The 18,692-nt window shown below is 61.9% G+C and overlaps 1 protein-coding gene across 3 annotated transcripts; it reads right to left on the bottom strand.

Annotated features, from left to right (window-relative positions):
- Nucleotides 1–368: 368 nt before the first annotated feature.
- On the bottom strand, nucleotides 369–18,415 carry CSF1 (colony stimulating factor 1). 3 transcript variants are annotated; one of them, XM_036015979.1, is made up of 9 exons: nucleotides 17,755–18,415; nucleotides 14,612–14,716; nucleotides 13,341–13,400; nucleotides 11,678–11,845; nucleotides 8,784–8,928; nucleotides 6,555–7,591; nucleotides 5,985–6,040; nucleotides 5,615–5,673; nucleotides 369–1,998 (listed from the first exon to the last, which is right to left on the bottom strand). In XM_036015979.1, the coding sequence occupies exons 1-8, from the start codon at nucleotides 17,791–17,793 to the stop codon at nucleotides 5,628–5,630; spliced, it is 1,656 nt and encodes a 551-aa protein (XP_035871872.1). In that variant the 5' UTR covers nucleotides 17,794–18,415; the 3' UTR covers nucleotides 369–1,998; nucleotides 5,615–5,627. The 3 variants fall into 3 exon arrangements, with proteins under 3 accessions (XP_035871872.1, XP_028359062.1, XP_035871871.1); XM_028503261.2 differs by having other exon boundaries at nucleotides 13,338–13,400; nucleotides 17,755–18,414; XM_036015978.1 differs by lacking the exon at nucleotides 369–1,998 and adding an exon at nucleotides 4,203–4,736 and having other exon boundaries at nucleotides 13,338–13,400; nucleotides 17,755–18,414.
- Between the last annotated feature and the right edge of the window lie 277 nt (nucleotides 18,416–18,692).

Below are 18,692 nucleotides of genomic sequence, written 5' to 3'. Positions count from 1 at the left end.
GCCACCCACACCCCAAAAACAACGTTTCCCGTGACTCACGCCTGGCAGCTTGTGCGCTTCTTTTATTATTAAATATATAAGCAGCTTCCTATTTTTTAAATAGACATTTAAATGACTTTATATAAAATAATTCACCACTTCCAAGTATAAAAACAGAATCTCACAGTGTGTGAGCCAATGTTCCCTCTCGGCTTTCTCAGAGAAAAAGAAGGGTTTCCTGTGCGGGTGGCCGGGGGGCCGCCCAGAGGTGGCCGGGGCCCTCCCGTTCCTGGGTCAAGAGAGCAAATCCAACCCATTGCAGAAGCTCTTTGCTTTCTTGACTTATAAAATACTATAGGTTTAAGGGGTGGGGATGGGGGAGGAATGACTTGTTTCCTTCCACTTTTAAACACACATGTTCTAGCATCAAATCTAGAGTCTGTGGCGAGAAGGAGGAGCCCCGTGGGGAAGTCCTCTGCCTCCTTCCCTCAGCTGGCAGCAGTGGGCGGGCGGGGGAGGCAGGTCGTGGGCCCCAGCCCAGGGCCCAGGCAAGGCGGGGTCTCCAAGTGGAGGGCCCAGGGAGCAGGAGAGGAGGGACACAGCAGCACAAAGGGACCAAGGGCCATTGATAACCCTGTCACCTGCTATTCAGCTCTGGAGCCACAGCTGTGGGCCGGCTAGGAAGCCAAGGCCCTCAAGGCAGACTTGAAGCAGGTGTCCTGGCCCTCCCCCACCCAGGCTCGCCTGGTCCTGGTAGTCGTGGGTGGGTGGCTGGGGTGAGAGCTGGAGGTATCACTGCCTACCAGGCTCCTAACAGGGACCACCTGCCCAGGCCCAGGTCCCTGCGGGCAGTGGCCTTGCAGCTGTGGCTGTGGCAGAGGCCATGGGTGCAGACACCTCCCCCCAACCTCAGGGGCATACCCATAATTTCAAAGACCCTCCCTGTGCCTGTTTCTGCCCTCCCCTCCCTTTTCTCCCTCCCACTAGTCACTTCCCTTTGGGGAACATCAAAGTGCAAAATGCAGAAACCTGGGCCAACAATACAGCCTGGAGACCTGCTCTGGCTGGCGGCCCAGGCAGCTCTCCCGCCCCGATCCACCCCAGGGAGTCACAGGCAGGATCAGCAGAAGGTCAGGGCTCCGGGGCTCCGGCGGTCCACGGGCGAGGCCGGCTCGGGCGCTCAGTGCAGAAGCTGGGGAGAGGCTGGAGGGACGGGAGGACGGACGGATGTTCGTTCACGGGATGGATGGGCAGGCCGTACAGCAGGCAGGTTCAGTCTTCACAGTGCAATGGCTTCCTTCAGGCGGGGGGCCTCTGGGCAGCCCCCTAGAGGAGCCCTGGCAGATGCCGGCAGGGCGGCAGGGCAGGGCCAGACCTGGTCTTCGCCTTGGCATTTCGAGCCAGGCAGGCACTGAGGGCACCAGCAGAGGACGCTCGGGCAAGCGGAGCCCAGCAGGCCTTCTCTCGCCATCGTCCGGGCCGCATGCCTTTCCGGGAAACCCGGCCGCCGCCGGCCCGCCCTGCGAATCGCATGCCTCTCTCTCCGGGACAAGTCCCTGCTTGTTGGGGCAGGGATCCATCCCTTGGCACCAAACAGGTCCTCTGGGCACGAGGGCTCTTCCATTCCTCAGTGCCCACCCTACTGTCCACATCCTCGGGCCTCTGGGTCCCTGGCCCAGGGGCCGGCTTGGCGGGGGGGTAGGAGGACAGAGCAGCCCCTGAGGGGCGGAGGGTGCTAGGCTGGGCTCGCCAGCCTCCCTCACGTGGGTGGGAGCCTCCAGGGCCCACGATAAATATCAGCAGCTCGGCGGGGGGCATCCTCCGGCTCCCTCCGAGTCAGTCCAGAGTCTGTGGGGCGAGGGCGGAGGGACCCCGGCCTGGCTGCTCTGGTCTCATTGGGCAGGCGAGCGTTCTCGTGGTAGGCAGGCTGTGTCCCCGGGAGAATGGCTGAGGAGGAGGGTGGTGGGCACCCCCCGCCCTGCGGTCTCCTGCCGTGGAGAGACTGTCCTGAGCGCCCAGCTGTAGGAGAGAGAAAGAAAGGCTCGTCAGCGGGGTGGGGACGGAGGGAGGGGTGGCTGAGGACACGGGCGCGGGGGGGGGGGGGGGGGGAGTCACGGCACCCCTGTGGGCTGCCGGCGGTGGTGCTGCAGGCAGGCCTCCCTTCCGTCCTCTCCCTCGCCTTCCCAGCCACCCCAGCCGCCGCAAGGGACCAGGCAGCTTTCTCTGGCAGGAGTCCCAGCCACCGGCCAGACTGCCCTCACCTCCTACCTCCTCCTGGGTACAAGGGACCACAGAGGGAGGTGACGAAGCCTGGTGGGGCTCTGAGCAGAGGCGAGGGAGGCATCGCTCAAGGGAAGGGGTCTGACAGGGAGGGCGGGGCCACCTGAGTGTCCTGAGACCCCTCCTCAGGCAAGACCAGCTCGCTGGCCGTGGTCCAGGGAGCCCAGGGCGAAAGCTGCTAACTCTAGCAAAGAAGAGAATTCTCAGACCCGCTCCACGTCGGTCATCACAGAGGGTCATCACACACAAGCATCGGGACAGTGGAGCAGGGGCAACTGAAGAGGAAGCGCTAGAAGTGACCCGGGACACGGAAACGCCCTCCCTATCACTTGGCGTGCTCCTTCCGGATGGGAGTCAGGGCCCTGCTCTCCCCCACCCCACCCCCATCCTTGTCCCCTTGCCCAGCATCCTCAGAACGCTTTGTTCCCAGACCAGAAATCCCCTGGACTCCATCCAGCACTCTGACTTTGGCCCCTGTGTGGAGCTGCCCTCCCTGACCGTCCACAGGCCCTCCTGGCCAAGCCCGTGATGGGCAAGGGGAAAGATGGGACCACAGCCTCTGGCTCCCAGCCCATTCCCATGCTCTGGAGGGAGAGGACGGGGGAGCCATAAACTGGACAAGAGCCACGCTGGGTACAGCTGGGCCACAGGCACTGCCGGGGCCAGCAGGGAAGGAGGGCCGAGTGGGCCAGCTCCAGCCTGCCGCCCCGTCTCCTGGTTCCCCGAACTGGAGGGGCTGGTGTCACGTCTTCTTTCTGAGAGGCCCTCTCCCATCTCTTGTCTGAGCAGCAGTCAGTGTGGGGCCGGCCCTGAACCTCCCTGAGTCTCCTAGGGCCTGGCCGGAGCCCACCTAAGGGGGCTGTAGCCACCGATCCAAGGCGGGCGTTTGGATGTGGCCCCTGCCCTGGCTTCCCTCTCTGAGTGAAACCTGGAGGGGAGGAAGGCCTGAGAGGAGGCAGGCAGGGAAAGGAGCGTGAGACTGCACAGGGCAGACGGCCAAGACCCGGGGGGTGGGCTGGCCACCCTCCAGAGGATGAGCCACAGAGTCCCTGGGGACCCCAGTCCACCCTCTGCCTGGCAGTCCCGACAGATCTGGGTCATCCCCACAGCCCTGCCCATTCCCGCCTGACCCACTCTCCCTACCCACAAGGTTGACCCCAGGATTCCAGCTGCAATAGTTTCGCTCTCTTCTGAATGGGCTCCCCTGGCTTGGAAGATCTGTCAGATTCCCTACCTGCCAGGGAATCTCCCAGACTGTCGCCCTGCACCTGGGAAGCCCCTAGGGTGCTGACTTGCATTTGGCACAGGGTGTGACTGCAAAGCTGAATGGGGTGCCCAACTCGTCTGCCAGCCAGCCAGTCAGCCAATCAGGCTCTCAGCCCGCCGGCCAGTGAGCCAATCAACTCCCCAATCAACAACTAACCAGTTAGACTGGCTACTAGCTAGTCCATTGGCCAGTCAGAGCCACCCAGCCTGCTGGTCAACCAGTCAGCATCAGTTAGTTAGCCGGCTAACTGGTCAGCCAGAAGGCTGGTCAGTTAGAGACAGCTGGCCAGAGTCAATGGGTCAGTCAGCCCTGAAGCCAGTCGGTCAACATTTATTGAGTTCTTGGCAAGTGCAGAGAAGCCCTCTTTGGTTTAGAACCCAGGCCGGGAAAAGAAATGCAAAAACAGCGGGAGGCACAGTCCCTGCCCTCAAGGGGCTTACAGCCTTCTCGGGAGTGCAGAATGTACACATACACGTAAAACAGGAATTGAAATGTATAAAAACAACATCCAAGTCTGTGCAAGTCGATACAGTATTAACCAAATACAAGAGAGCAGAGGGGTGTGAACTGGAGGAGCTACCGGAGGGTGGTGGCGGTATCAGGACGGCTTCCTGGGGCTGGCTGTGGGCGGGGCGGAGGGCGGGGCGGAGGGCGGGGCCACCTGGCCCGGGAGCCGGGGAACCAGGGTCTTTTATCAACCACGTGGGTGAGGACAACGGAAGGCGGCCGTCAGCGTGCGGCAGACTCACTTGGAAGGGCCCGGAAGACAGAATTAGGATGGAAACAACTTCTGTAGGTACGGGGGGCGGTGGGGGGGGGACAAAGTGGGCAGACCCCAATGGGGTGGTTTTGGCAAGGACGAATATGAACCCCTGCACTTCGGTGAAAACCATTGAGGTGCCCAAGTACAGGACAGGGGTCTGGCTTGACAGAGGCTGATGGGGCGGGGGGTAACTGGGGGTTTAAAAGATCACATGCTCAATATATGACAACGGTGTGATGCAGTCGTTTAAAAAAGAAAAAGCTAATGCAATCTCAATCTGTGCGAGTAGCAGAACGCTGTCCAGATCAAGGACCGCAACGGTCCCACTGCACTCTGAGCTGGTCAGACAGGGTCTGGAGCACTGTGTCCAGGGCCGGGCGCCACATTCTCAGGGGGACATTGACAAACGAGTGTGTCCAAAGGAGGGCGACCGGGATGGTGAGGGGTCTGAAAACCACATCACATAAGGAATGTTTGAGGGACTTGGCCACACTTAGCTTAGAGAATTCTTAAAGGGGACGTGGATAACTGACTTCAGATATCAGAGGGCTCTCATGAGAATTGGGGGGACGACCAGCATCGGGGGGCGGGGAGGAGGTGGCCAGAAAGCAGGTTAAAAGCATCCCATGAGGAAGGACTTCCTCATGGTGCTACTGGCCGATGGCAGGGAGCTGGCCTGGCTCTGGGAGTGTGCGATCGGAAGCTGGCTGGATCCCCGTTAGGAAGGCAGAGAGGGGAGGAGGCCCCTTGGGGGTGGGACGCTCGGCCGCATGACCTCTGAGAGCCCTTCCAAGACTGAGGTTCTACAACTGCATGAATCTGAACGCAGGGAGGCAGGGATGATCTTGGCGGGAGAGACGGGCCCAACCAGGGTGCAAGCGGAGAAGAAAGTGGCAAGAGGCACGTGGGGGGCAGCTGCGGATGGAGCTTGGGAGCCAAGCTGAGAAGAGTGGCTGGAAGTGGCTGGCGATGCACAGCTACTGACATTCTCCAGGAGGGTAGGGACCTCACACAAGAGGAGCTGGGTGGCTGTGGCGTGTGGACGGGGGCAGGAGGACTGGAAGCCCGAGGCAGAAATAATGACCCAGTGCAGACAGAACAGTGCCTGGCCTCAGAGGGGCGGAGGGAACGGAGGGGTCCTGAGGCCCCGGAAAGGGGGCGTCAGCCAGCCCTGGGGACCAATGGAAGGCGGAGCAGGACAGAGGGGCGCGAGTGAGTGAGTGCGTGGACCTCCAGGGAGCTGGTGGTGTCACCAAGTGAGGGTGACTGGAAAAGGACGCAGTTCGTTTTCAGGGGTAGAGAGAGCTCCAGAGCCAGGGTCTTACCTTAGAATTCCTTCTACACCGGAACTTCCACTTGTCTGTCCTCATCCTGGGTCAGGGGGCTGCGGGCAGAGCATGGGGTGGCGTCAGACCCCACCAGCAGAGGCCGAGCAGTGAGGAAACCCGGAAGTTCGCCCCCCACCCCCCGCACGGGGGCTCTAACCCTCTCAGGTTTAGAAGACCCCCAAGACCTAACCCTAAGAGGAAATCAGGAAAGATCCCAGATAAATAGGAAAGAAGAGACACCCTTCCCCCTCCCCACCCTCCAATCCTGTTCTGAACCCCACAGCCTCCGAGCAAGTGGAGGGTAGTCTCCCCCAAACCCAGAGGGGAAAGAGACGCCCAGAAGGCCCCGGCGCCTACAGAGCCTCACCTGCCCTCGGGTCGCTCCATGGGAGGGTGCACTGTCTGAGGATCCCAACGATGGCTCTGGGGACAGAGGACAGCGGGCTCACTGAGGAGCTGGAGGGAGCGTGGCCCCACCCCCAGGCAGGGCTAGCTGGGGCGTCTGTGAGAGTTCCCCAAGTCTTCCCCAGCTGCCCAGCAGTGGGGACCAGCCACAGGGCCAAGGAGCTCCCTGACGGGCCCCTGCAGGCTGTCTCCTAGCCTGAGGTCCCCCGGCCCCAGGGAACACCTGGCCCAGGCCCACACAGCCTCACTTTCCTCCCACCTGGGTTCTCAGCCTGCTTCTGGCCCAGGAAGATTCTTTCCCACTCCCTGCTGCCCAGCCCTCCCTGTTGGCCTCACAGCCCGAGCCCTCCCTGTCTTCGCTCCATGTTGACCCCTGCCCCCTCCCACCTTTGCTCAATCAGCCTCCTGTGTCTGTGCATCTGGAGCACCAGGCCGAGCCCCAGCCAGCTTGCTGCCAGCTGGACTTGCTCCTCCACCTGGCTGTGCCACTGTCCCCATGAGATGCCCGTCTCTGTCATCGGGCTCCTCTTACCCGGTATCTCCACCCGTAGAACAGCAGGCCGCCCAGGGCCAGCAGGACCAGGATGACGCCGCCCCCGGACGCCAGCGGGCGGATGAGAGACTCACGGTGCTGGGGTGCGGGGGGCGGCTCAGGGCCTGTGTCAGTCAAAGGAACGGAGTTAAAATGGGCGTGGGCCAGGGCCGCCCCCTCACGAGCTCCTCCTCCTTCCTGCCCTGCAGGGCTCCGCTGTGCCCTGGTGCTCCTGGCACTCCTGGCGCTCCGCTTGCCCTGCAGCTCCCCGAGGGGCAGCACACTGCCCCAGGTGTGGCTGCTGGGAAGCCTTGGCTGAGCGGAGAGGGTGGAGGGACGGCTGAGGCCTTTCGGGCGCAGTGACGGGGTCCTGGCAGAACCTGGCTCCGGGTGGTCTCCAGGTGGCAGAGTGGGATGGTCTGTCTTCTCAGGTGTGTGACTCCGGGCCTGGCCAGTGGGTCTCACAGGGCCCAACTGGGGCAGGGAGGTGCCAGTTCCATCCGCTGGTGGCCAGCCCTCGGCTGACCCGGAGGATGGAGATGCTGAAATGATGTCACTGGGTCTGGTGCTCTCTGCCTGGGCACGGCCTCCTCCCAGCCTGGAGGAGGAAGGCTCTGGCCCTTGGCGTCCAAGACCCTCACTAGCTTCTCCAGAGGCCTCTTCTGGGGCCCAGTCCGTACTCAGCACAAAATCGAGAACATCCTCCAACCCAGGGACAGGGTCCCCGGGAGGGGGGTGGGGCTGAGGTGAACCTCCTGTGGGGTCTCCTTCGTCGCCTGGGGTGGTCTCTGATGACTCAAAGCTCTGGCAGGTGCTCCTGGGTGGTCGCTGCTTGGCACTGCCCAGGTCCACTGTGCGAGGGGGCTGCTCGCTGGGCAAGAGGGAACTGTCCTCTGCCCCCTCAGCCTCAGCCCGGGTCAAGCCAGCCAAAGGGGCACTGGAGGGGGCAAGGGGCTGCTGAGGGGAGACAGAGGCCGGGTCACTGCTAGGGGTGGCTTTGGGGTACAGGCAGTTGCAATCAGGCTGGGTCGCCACATCTGAAAGAACCACAGAGAGGGAGAGAGAAAGACGGGGAGGAGATAGAGTCACCAGCTTCTAGCACAGCTCTCCCAGAGGCACTGGAGAGGGGTGAGGGTCTGGGAGGCCCCACGTCCCCCGACTCAGCCCTGGGGCTGAGGACAGGACAGCACCGGAGCCAATGCTTGCGTCACTGGCAGCAGACAGGGAGGGGGCAAGCTGCGGGGTGTTCAGGCAGGCAGGAAGGAGCAGGGTTCAGAGGCACAGGCAGGGGTCGGGTCGGTGAAGAGCAGAGCACAGCCCTCCTGGAGTTCCAGCCGGCCACACGCCAAGCCAGGGGTGAGCCGCGGCCGGCCAGGAGGTTGAGCAGCAGCCTCAAGGACAACACGAGACACCCACAAGCCCCAAAGACACTGAGCCGGCTAGAAGCAGCAAGGTGGTTTCATGCACAGCAAGGGCCACGCTGCCGTAGCCACGGGCGGGGACAGGCTGGGGCTGGAACGTGGCAAGGATGGAGGCCTCGGGATGGAAACAAGGAGACTGGACTTGGCCATCAACAGGTGTCAGGGCCGCAGTGTCTGCCTCGGGGAACAAGGTTGCGTGGAGGAGGGCACACGTGACACAGGACGCAGAGACGAGGACACGCGGGGAACACGTGTGCCGCTGGTGCCAGCACTGGGAGAGTTTGGATGACGTTCAGACTTCCAATCCAGCCTGTCCCTTGAGGGGACACTCAAGGCATCCTGAGGACTTCCGGAGCCAGGGTATCCTGGTGGCTCGCAGCAGGGGTCCCGGGGCAGGACCCCGACTCCACACGGAGCCTCTGCGCTCTCCACGGAACCCCCCGCACGCTCAGCCAGCCTGCAGAGCTGGTGGGGAAAGCTGCCATGCCTGCGGGGCTCTCCAAGAGGGCCCCCCTTTCCACTCCCTAGTTTCACAGCCACCAGCACGGTCCTTCTTGATGCCTTGACATGCAGACACATGTAGGTGTACATGCACACACATGTCAGGAGAGACATGTGCTCGAGACCACCCAGAGGTACACAAAGCCATATATGTACACAGGACAAGCACGTCTACACACACAGGAGCACAAGTAGCAGCCAGGCTGCCTCCCTGGGGTCCCTCCAGCCCCATGTCCCACCCCCCAATCCCTGCCCCGGTCCACACGCCCTCCCCCAGCCTCACACTTGCTGGCCCTCTGGAGCTTACCTTGGCTGGAGCATTCAGCAAAGCTGTTGCTGCAGTTCTTGCTGAAAATGTTCTTGTCTCTAAGAAGATTCTTCATTTCACTAAAGACATTCTTGATCTTCTCCAGCAACCAGAGGGGTGACTCAGAGAAATTTTGGACACAGGCCTGGAAGGAGAGTAGGTTCCCCCGCGTGAGAGTGACCACTGACCCTGTGCCTCCAGCTTGTCTGTCAAACTCCCTGGGCTTTTGCCACATCTGCCTCCTTTTCCTCTTTGATTTTCTCCCTCCCCTCCCCCCTGGCTTGCGGCAGAATCAGCCCCGAGGCCAGGAGGGATGCCCTCCATGCACAGAGACGTGTCAGGCATGTGGCAGTTACCTGGGAAGCATGCAATGAATGAGAGAGGTGGTCCCTGGCCAAGCTGGACATTGAGCCCCACAAGGCACAGGCACTAAACCCATTGTTCCAAGCACAGGGAGCCCTGTGAAGGAGTGCTGAATGGTCCCAGAGTGTAGGAAGAGGGCTGGGCGGGGGGGTGGGGCGGGAATGTCCCTAAGGAGGCACTACAGGATGAGCAAAAGTTAACCAGGAAAGGAGGCGGAGCTGGAGAGGGCTGTCCAGGCAGTGGGAACAGACTGTGCAAAGGTCCTGAGGCAGAAAAGAGCCTGCACTGCCAAAAGAGTACAAGAAGGCTAGACTGACTAGGGTCCTGCCCTCCAGGAGGAGAGGGGCGGGAGATGCGACTGCGAGAGGGCAGCCAGGGCCGGTCCTGCAGCCCCTTGCTGGCCCTGCCAGGAACGGCTGGCCTCAGCCTCAGAGCAAAGAGAACACGTGTGAGGGGTTGCTGGGGAGGGGCGGTGGTGCTGTGGTGTGGAGAAGGGCCTGGGGCGGGCCCTGGGGCTGTTTGTGCTTCTTCCGTGTTGGTGTTTTGGAAGGAGTTCCAAAGCGCTCTCCCCCCTTCTCTTCTACTCGGGGGACCCAGGCTCCCCACAGCCACCGGCGCTCTGAGAAACCTCACCCACACTCCCTTCCCTCCTGACTCTCGGGCAGCTCCTTCTCAGGCTCCTCCTGCCCAGGCTCCTCTCCTGCCCTTGACTTCTGAATGCTGGCACTCCTCCAGGCTCTGTCCTGGGCCCGCCCGGGTGCCACACAGGCCAGACAGCGCCATGCATGCCCGTGGCCTCATCTACGGCCTCCTTGCCCATGCCTTCCAGACACCAAGCTTCCCCTTAAACTGAGCAGCACGGGGAATAACTGGACGGGGCTGTGAAGTGGCGGGCATCGCTGTGTGCCCGCCCGTGCCTGTGCGTAGTAGGCCCTTCGTCGGTGTTTACCAGGCAGACGACAAAAGGGGTGGGGATGAGAAGACCTGGTCTGTCCTATCACTCGCCAGCTTGGAGACACTGCCCGAAGGGACTACCCAGTTTGGGCCCATTTCCTCCTCTGCAGAGTCAGAACGCCAGTCCCTGCCAGCTTCCCCCAGGGCTATGTGAGAGCAGAGCTAGCTGGCTCCCGGGCCTTTCTTCATGGGAAAACAGAGTGTCCGCCCCCCTCAGGAGCTCCGAATGCCTGCCCAGCCAAGCCCGCTGGGGACTAGCTCCTCCCGATTCACGGCTCCGGCCCTCCTGGGCCACCGGCGTTCATGCATGTCCCGCCGCAGGGTGGGCGCCTCATTGAAATGCCAGTCCCTGGGCCCACTCACAGACCCAGTGCATCAGACCCTCTACGGCGCACACTGGGAATCTGCATTTTAAATAAGCTCCCCAAGTGATTCTGAAGCACATTAACATTGGAAAATCACAGATTGAATACCTCCTTAAAACAGGCTTCCGCCCTCCATCCCACGCTCCCTCTGCTGACCTCTGTCTCGCTCCTTGGAGCCGAGCCCCTCCAGTGTCGCCTCCTCTCCTTCTGTTCCCCCTGAGACGGCACCACCAGCGCCACTGGCACTGGCCTCCGGGCTCTGTCTGGACCAGGGCCTCCTGCTGCTCTCCCAGCCTCCAGGCCTCCCCGCACAGCAGCCAGAATGTTCTCACACACAAATTAGGTCAGGTCCCCCGCCTGCCCACTGCCCTCTTCACCAGGGCTGCCCCTCACTCTTTACATCAAACCCCACGTCGTTAGGACCCAGGGGATCCGGCTCCGGCCCCCTCTCCTCTCCACCCCTCCTGTCCACGCTGCCTGCTGCCTAGCCTCTGGGTCCCCAATGATTCCTCTGACCAGCCTCGTTGCTCCCCGACTCGCCCATCGGTGGGCCTCAAATGATTGTTTTCTTACTCAGAAACCTTCCCTGCCTCTTCCTCCCCACCCCTTTTAAATCAGAGCCCTGCTTCTCCCTCCCAGGTGGGGCTCCCACCCTCACCTCCTTCCCACCTTCCCCTCCCTGGTCTCCGCTTCTGCTTCTGCAGCGCAGCCGCCCCCTCCGGAGGCGCACCCCCTATTCGACCTGCTTTGTTCACTGTCTCGCTGCCCCCAAAGCCCCCCAACATAAGCTCCATGAACGTGGGGATTTTTGCTTCCATTTTGTTTCCTGGTGTCTGGACCAGCGCCCGGTACAGAGTGGGCGCTCACCAACTATCTGTGGAAGGAAGGAAGGAAGGGCCCTCATGCTTTGTCATTCTGTTTGCTCGTGCTATGGTGTGTTCGTGGCTGCCCATCCCTATGCACGACCCGCCCCGTGAGGTTCGGAACCAGGCAGCGCTTGTTCGTGAAGACACTAGTCAAGGCCTAGCGCTGCGCCTGCGGCCCGGACGTCCAGGGCGAAGGTGAGGGGAATGAAGGCAGGAAGGAGACAGCGAGTGAGCAGCAAGACTCGAGGTGAGGAAGCGCATGCGCTCTGAGCATGTGGGCAGGGAGGGGACCGCCACAGCCACCCTGCGCCCTGACGCAGGGCTCCGGGCTCCAGGCCCCTCCTACCTTGTCCTGCTCTTCGTCCTTGGGGAAGCAATTGTTCAGCCTCACAGAGAGTTCCTGGATGTTGGAGAGGGCGTTGGCATTGGAGGTGTTGTCTTTGAAGTTTATGATGTTCTCCAGTATGTCTTGCACCAAGAAAAATGCCTTCTTAATGTAACACACTCGGTCTTCCTGGAAAAGAACCCGGAGTTGATGGTCTGGCCGATGAGGCGGGGACCCGCGGCTGTGTGCCCGATGCCCCCACCCCAGCAGAAGGGGGGCTGCAGCCTGCCCTACCCTGACCTCAATCCTGCCCCTGGCCCTGGCCCCGACCCCAGGGGAGAGGCTAAGGAGGACACTGCTCTTGGTTAGCCTTTCTCTCTCTCTCTTTGGGATCTGGCACTGCGGTGCAGGGGGCAGTGTGGGCTCTGTTTAGAGAGAGCTTCAGATTTCTGGAAGGAGCCTAGGAGGGGAGGTTCTGGGGAACTTCTCTCTCTCTCTCTCTCTCTCTCTGCCTCTCTCTCTCTCTCTGCCTCTCCTTTGGCCTGCCTCCACAGAAAGCCCTTTTCCACGTGCTTCCTTCTAACACTGCAGGCCACAGCGGTCCCAGGAAGAACCCCAGGGCCTGGTCTCCCTGCAGGTGGCAGCCACCTCCACGGAGGCTCTGCTTTAGCTCCGTATTCCTAGCACCGGATGAAGGAAATAGAGAGAGTATTCTCTGGACTTCGAGGTGGTCTCCAGATCTGACAGGAGCGTGTGTGGGTCAGGCACGTGGGAATGAGCTCTGGCACCAGGCGAGTTTGTACGAGGCGCAGAGAGGAACACACCCAGAGTCAGGGCTGGGACGGGGGCGGGTGCTGGAAAGGCACTGCGGGCACTGGGAAGAGCTGTGCAAAGGCTCGGGGGCAGGAAGGAGCAGGGAATGGGAGTAGCGGTTGGGGCTGTAGGGTGGAGACTGGCGCTTATAAACCCCAGGCTAAGCTACCTAGGCTGTCTTCTGGAGGGACAGTGGGGTGGGGGACAGGGGGAGCCCGGACAGGTATGGGGGAAGGAAGAGGAAGTAGCCGGTTAGGGTTCCGAGAGCGCCCCTTAGTGGTGGGACGAGGGGTGCACTGGCAGCAGTGAGGGCGTTTGGGCAGCTCTTCAAATTGTGCAAACAGCCGATGGGGAGGCCACCCTGGCTGCACTCGGTGCCTGCTTTGGGGTGGGGCAGGAGGAAGAGGGAAAGGGCTGGACCAGCCCCCTGGCGACTGGTCTGTCTGCTGGTCGGAGGTGACATCCTTAAGCAAAGCAGAAGTGACCCAGAAGTATGGGTTTGCCTCAGGCCCCAGAGACAGCCTGCCGGCGTTCAAATCAGACCTCCACTGCTTACTAGCTGTGCTCCCTTGGTCTCTCTGGGCACAATAAACAGGACGAGTGTACCACACAGTGGTTCCATCAAGACTGAGTTAGGAATGTGCCCGGAACACAGCAAGGTCTTGACACGTGCCAGGAGAAGAGGGCAGCTGGGGACGTGAGCCCCTCCCTCTGCCCAGCCCTGGGCCCTGGCGCCCCATGCTGAGCACCCAGGGGTGCTCACACCTCGGCGCACCCAGCTCTAGGATTACTCCAGCCTTCGCGCTCCCACATGCACCCACCCTGAGAAGAGCACCCCAGCTGGGCGCTGAAAAGAGCCCTTACTCACCACCTTCTCCTGATCTATAAACATAAAGGAGATTTTGCACGAGGTCTCCATCTGACTGTCGATCTGTAAGAGAGAGCAGGCCAGGGTGGCAGGGTGTCCGCAGCTGGACTGAGCTTGCCTGACAACGGGCACTAGAGCTTCTGGGTGGATCGGAGTTTGCTCCTCACCCACCTTCCCACAACCACACCTGGAAAGACAAGCACGGGGAGACCTGTGCCTCCCACATGCCCAAGGGAAGGCCGCAGAGGGACAGGAAGTCTCTGCCTCCTACCTCCCACTTCGTGGAATCTGACAGATGCCAACTTGTTCTAGGGAAGACCTATCTAAGAGAGAATACGGGACATAACCTCCTAGAGAGGGAGTGAGCTCCCTGTCGCGGCAGGAATTCAAGCAGAGGCTAGACAAATTCTGAGGATTCAGGATCTGTAAGGGCTGGAGTTAATGCCCCGGCTGGCCCCCGGGGCAGTGGTTCTGTGATGCGAAGCCTTGGGGAGGGGCTCCCCGTCCCCCTTAGCTTTCTGTGGCAGCTGCATGCAGGAGGAAAGGAGCAGGGGCAGTGCGGGGGAGGTGGTAAGTGAGGCAGGCAGCCCAGCCTGCAGGCTCCAAGCTCAGGGCCCTAGAGCTGGCCTTTGCCAGTGGCACCCCACCCTGTCTGGCTGGCCAGGGAGATGGTCAGTTCTCCCCTGAGCAAGACAGCAGCCGTGACAGCAACCTGATTCTGCTTGGCTGAGTCACGTTCGGAACTGTTGGTGACTCTGCTGGCCCAGTCAGAGTGAGGCACAGGCTCCTTCGTGGCCAGGGTGAGCAGCCATCCTGGCCCTAGGGCTGGGGCAAGAGCCAGGGCTGTGAGGGCGTAGGGCTGGGAGTTAGGCACGAGCCCGCGCTCCAGGACTGGCGGAGGGCCTGCCGCTGGGCTGGCGTCACGTTTGGGAATCCGGGAGCGGGAGACAACATCTGGGCACAGCAGGCAGACTGGGCTGGCCCCTCTGAGGACAAGGACGCATCCCACTGAGGGACTTCAGCGTCCTGGCAAGCATTCCCCCGGGCAACCAGCTGGCAGCCCACCCTGTCCCCTGCCTCAGGGGAGTGAGAGGGGGCTTCGGGTTGGCGGTCAGAGGCCTTGACCTTGAGAAGGTCGGTGAGGGGGACCATCAGTGTAGGCACAACCCGCACAGCCCTCCTTCTCTGCCTGCCACCCCTCTCTTCGTCCCATTGGCTCCTGCCTCAGTGTCCTTGGAGCAGAGAAAGCGGGGTGGGCGGGGCCACACACTCACCAGCTGCTGCAGGAGCTGCAGGTGTCCGTCACCGATCATTTTGTCACAGTGCTCCGTCCCCTGGGCAATACCACTGCTCACCAGGATAGAGACCAGCAGCCATGTCTGAGAGAGAGACAGCCACGTTTCTCCCCAGCTCTCACTCTCCCTGGGAACCCCCACACCCTGGAGCCTGCAGGGCTACCGGCTCCACCCCTCACCCCAGGACGCAGCATTCCCCAAATCCAGCTTTCTTCAGGTTGCCTAACAGCCTTGCACAAGCTTGCTCTCCCTCGATGACAACCCAAATGTCACCTTCTCCAAGAAACCTTCCCAGAAGAACTCAGGCCAAGTGTTACTCCACAAGGGCCTGTGATAAGGGCTTGGGTGGCAGGCCTGCTAATCCCAATTCCAGTCACACAGGAAACTCCTTGAGTGTAGGACTTGCTTCTACCCATTTTTCTGTTCTTGCAGCATCGCGCACTGAGCCAGGTATCTTGTGAGCTGCCCATTCCTCTCAAGTTCATGTCCGTGCACTGGCCTCTAGACTCGAAGCCAGAGACATTTCCCTCGGGCTCAGTCTTTCCTTCCACTTGATTCCACGCGGGTCTGGCTCTGCTACCAAAAAAGCCAGGGGCCTACGCTCAGTTTCCCTGGGCACCTACCCCATGCTGGAGCCCTTTGGAGCCCTGGCCGCGTGCATGTGCGCACTGAAATTAACCAGAGACGGCGGCGGCAGTGGCGCCAGCGCTAGGCCACTCGGCTGGCACCTGCTTGTTGGAGCGCTGTCGGCTCCGCATCCAGCCAGTCAGCTAACGAGGGCCAGGGTGTTTTCTGAGATCTCTCCACTCTTTAGCACCCAACTGACTCACTAGCTGCTGAGCCCCTGAGTGGTGGGACTGGCTCCTAACACCCTGCTGTCCCCTTCCTTCCTCTCTCCTTCCTCCTCGCCCCTCAGCCCTCTCTCTCTGGCCCTGAGCCTCCCCTTCTCCAGCCAGAGATAGAGAAAAAACCTCAGGCTTTTCTGTCCCCAGCTGGAGGGCGCCTCCTGGCCGAGGATGCCCTGAGATTCAGGAAGTGCTGTCAGGGTGGGGTGAGGGCCGGCACCTTCCTGGGCTCCCGGCTCTGCCTCAGTAATCCAGATAATGAGACAAATATAGCAAGTGAACAGCACGTTGGAAAAACACAAAGAGGCTAGGAAACAGCCCACAACGGCATGCTGATTTACATATGACTAAAAGCTCAAATGTTGGCCAGCTCTTACCAGGGAGAAGAGGTCCTGGCTGGGCTACCAGGGAGGCTGCAGCCAGGAGGGGCCTCAGTGAGGCCTGGGAAGATGGGGAGGAATTGATGCCCCGGAGGGAAGGGATGACCTGCAGGGAAGAGGCACGGCATGCGCAGTCCCACTGTGCACAGGGATGCTGAGGGGGTCCTGGCCTGACTTGGGGGAGGAAGAATGTGGAGGGGGGAGGAGAGTCATGGTGGTGGGGGCGCCGGGGGAGGTAGCCCTGGGAAGGAGCAACTGTCCAGATCCTCAGGAAACTGGGCCGTGCAGGTGCGGGGGGGGGGGGGGGGCCAGGCTGGCTGCCGCTGAGTCTCTGAGGCCCAGGGGATGCTCAGGAGGACACCCCTGTCGCAGGCACTTCAAGGGATGGGCAGTGTTTAACCTCCAGGGCTGCCTGGCTTTGGGTGCTTTTTCGGGCATCGGGGTGAGGAGAGTGCAGCCCCCACGGGGGAGGCTGACTTTGGAGATGGCCAAAGGGGGCCATCCCTGCTCCCGGGAGCCCAATTTTGCCTCAGAGGGAGATCTGGACGGGCACCCAAGGGTTAACGCTCTAGCTCGCATCTGGCTAGGCTGCCTCTTCTCCCTCCTCCTCTCTCCCTCCCACCCACCGGCCTCAGCTCTAGGGCAGCCAGGGAGGAACCGCTGCGGAGGGCTCAGAGAGATGCGGCACATCTCCTCCCAGCTGTCCATCCTCACGGCCTCCCAGCCCGTTCCATCTTCCCAGCGGACCGTCCCTGGAGAGACCTGGGCATAAGCGCACCCTCGGGCTGCCCTGTCCAAAGCCAGCCGCCCCCTTTACTTTTCTTCTCTTGCCTCACGGTCTCCCCTCCGGCTCCTTGTCTCGGTCTTGCAGCCTGTCACCTCGCCCTCCCCGGTTCCCTGCTCCGCCCTATCTCCCCTCTCGGTCGGGCTCTTCCTCCCCAGTGGATCTGCTCTGCCCTCCCTCTCACCCCACCTGCAACCCCTCCCTGACCTTCCAAATGCTTTCCTGCTTCTCTTCTCCCAGGTTTCCCCTCCCATTCTCCTCCAGGGCTCCTCAGAAGCGAACCCACTGGGAGGCCACTTATGTTCCTTAACAGTGCCACCCTGCACTTTCTAGGAGCTATGGCAGCTGCTGCCTGCTGTCTCCATTCAGTCCCGAGCAGCCCCTGTCCACCGCTCCCCAACACCTTCCTCCACCCCCTCCAAGCCCAGCGTCTCCCCCGGACAACTGCACCTGAGTTTGCAAAAAAGATTCAGAGCTATCCCCGGGCAACTCTGGGGTCTGGTCCCTCCAAAACAGACTTGACTCAGCCACCCAAGTCCCCATCAGCTCCGTCTGCGAGCTGGGACAAGTAGCGGCTTGCCCTGCACCTTTCCTTCTGCCAGCAGTTCCTGGGCACAATTCTATAAGCTGATGACCCCTGAACTTTCTCCATCCAGAAGCGCACTCTCCCCAGCAGAACCTGAAAGCATGTGTGGGGTCGATGGGGAAGGTGCCCCCTGGAGAAGGCGCCACACTCAATGCACTGCCACTCAGCCAGTCCCTCTGCAGCGGTCTGTCAGAAGGGAGAGGCAGGGGCCCCTGGCTGACACGGAGCTGCAAACCCTCCTCTCTGGCCAGCGGGTGGCTCAGTGTAGCCCTCCGTGCAGTAGGATGAGCCGCCTTCCCTTCCCTGGACAAGCGCTGCAGCCCCAGCAGCAGCGGCAGGGCCGCAGTGGATCTCAGCCCGAGCGCCCCCGGGGCCTCGGGGCAGCCTGCACGCAAAGATGGGAAGACCGCGACAGGAGCCCACCGAAGAGCCTCTGCAGCGGGCGCGCGCGGGCATTCGGGTCCGAGGGGCCGCGTGGCCGCCGAGCACCAAACCCTGCCCGGCCCTGCGCTACGACCGCCTCTTACCGTGGTAGGGCAGCGCCCGGCGGCGCCCCGCGCGGTCATACGGGCAGCTGGGTCCCGGCCGGGCGCGTCGGCCGCCCTCTCTCGCTTGCTCGCTAGCTAGCCGCCGCGGAGTCTGCGCCCCGCCGAGGGCCGGGCCGCTGTCGCGGGAGTGGGGAGAGCCGGCTACAGCGCGGAGAGCAACAGGCGAACTTTCACTTTCCCCAGCCGGCTCCGCCAGCTCCTCGGCACAGCCTTTTTAAGCGACTTAGGCATGTGGTTTATGGGAAATTACGTTGGACAGGCGCCAGGCGCGCGCGCAACACACACACACACACACACACACACACACTCGCAACACACACACTCCAGAGGCCCACTGAGCCGCCTCCCCGCCCCCACCCTCGGGCTGGGCTTCTCCGCCTGTCTTCCAGTCGCCTGGTCTTCTGTGCTCAACTCGGGAAAGCAGCGCGTCCTCCACCGCCTCGCGCCCTGCCTCGCTCTCGCTGCGGATTTTCCTTCCCTTCCTTTCCGCGCTCTCCAAGCGGATCCGGTGTTGTCTTTCTAACATTCCTCTCGAGGGACTTTCCCTCTAGGCCTGAAAATTCCCAAATCTGAGCAGGAAACGACGGTCTGAGAGCTGGGCAAACACTGAAGACTGGGCCTCCCCGGCTGTGCACGACGCAACACCTGGGGAGCTTGAGCCAGCAGGACGGCGGGCAGCTAAGGGCCCCCAAGCAGCCCGCCCAGCCTCTCGTCTCCAATTCTGGGGGCAGGGTCCAGGCAGGCAGGCAGGCCGGCTCCCGGGCCAGGAGGGGAGGGACTGCGTCCTGGAACAGGGAGCTGGGAGGCTCTGCGTTGTGCCAAGAGACACTCCAGGCACTTGACCTGCGGGTGATGTAAGTGCTGGCCGGTACCCTGCTCTCTCCTGAAGGCCAGAACCTGGGGCGCTCGCTTGGCAC

The sequence above is a fragment of the Phyllostomus discolor genome, chromosome 14 (assembly GCF_004126475.2).
Source record: "Phyllostomus discolor isolate MPI-MPIP mPhyDis1 chromosome 14, mPhyDis1.pri.v3, whole genome shotgun sequence".
Classification (NCBI taxonomy): domain Eukaryota; kingdom Metazoa; phylum Chordata; class Mammalia; order Chiroptera; family Phyllostomidae; genus Phyllostomus; species Phyllostomus discolor.
Note: the sequence above shows the minus strand (reverse complement) of the source record. Positions and strands in the feature narration are given on the sequence as shown.